Consider the following 1,040-nt stretch of genomic DNA (forward strand, 5'->3'; position numbering starts at 1 on the left):
CTGTGTTCCAAAATGGTTTCCATTTTGCTGCAACTATTTTGTTCCAAGTGGGCTCCCCTTGTTGGTTTTTTACTTGGTCAAGGTTAGACAAATCATATATCTATGTGTCAGCCAGAACAAAGTTTCAATTAATGAGTTTAAAGACAGAGTTATGTGAACTTTCAAAGGGACAAGCAAAACAAATTGCCTTCACAACCACTAGTTTTGAGTTGGACAATTTCCAAGAAATTCATCTATATATATAGGCATATCAGATAGAGCTAAATCATCAAGTGCTCTCATTCTCTACTAGCAATTTTTTGTTTTGTTTAAAAAACTCTAGACTTTCTCTAAAGCAACAGCAAAAAGACCTTGTCAATATGGCTTTTGGATTGCCTAGTTTTGTTCATGGTAAGAAGGCTTTTCTGAGATCACTTTCCGGCATTAAAGAGGCAGCTTCGAAGTCTTCAACCATTCCAAAAGGCTACTTTGCAGTGTATGTTGGAGAGGAGCAGAAGAAACGATATGTAGTACCTCTTTCATACTTGAACAAGAGTGCATTTCAAGAATTGTTAAGTATGGCAGAAGAAGAATTCGGATATGATCATCCAATGGGGGGACTCACAATTCCCTGCAGAGAAGATATCTTCATTGATATAACTTCTCAATTGAAGTGATTGTAATTTGTAGCACTAACTAAAAAGAGTTAGCAAAAACAATTTTGTACACCATATACTTATTCTCCTTTTTAGAAAAGAGAGAATTGTTTGATTAGTGAGAAATTTGCGAATAGAAAGTGAAATTTGACTCCACTCTCCATTTGGCATCTATGAGCTGAAACCTGTTTACAAAATCATTTTTTAGTACATAAATCTCTTTGAGAAGAAGATTATTTTCAATAGTTTTTTTACAAAAAGTTTTTTTTTTTTAAAAAAAGCCATGGGAAATATTAAGTTGCACAATAGTTTTATCCAAATGAGCAGTAAAAATCAAACAAAACTCTGTTCTATTTTGTTAAGTTTCGATTTTATCTTGCATTTATCTTCCAGAAACAAGAACTT

General features: G+C 33.2%; 1 protein-coding gene across 1 annotated transcript; it reads left to right on the forward strand.

Annotated features, from left to right (window-relative positions):
• Positions 1-295: 295 nt before the first annotated feature.
• On the forward strand, positions 296-822 carry LOC133783884 (auxin-responsive protein SAUR21-like). The gene has a single exon (XM_062223487.1). The coding sequence runs from the start codon at positions 360-362 to the stop codon at positions 654-656; it is 297 nt and encodes a 98-aa protein (XP_062079471.1). The 5' UTR covers positions 296-359; the 3' UTR covers positions 657-822.
• The last annotated feature ends 218 nt before the right edge of the window (positions 823-1,040 follow it).

The sequence above is a fragment of the Humulus lupulus genome, chromosome 6 (assembly GCF_963169125.1).
Source record: "Humulus lupulus chromosome 6, drHumLupu1.1, whole genome shotgun sequence".
NCBI lineage: Eukaryota > Viridiplantae > Streptophyta > Magnoliopsida > Rosales > Cannabaceae > Humulus > Humulus lupulus.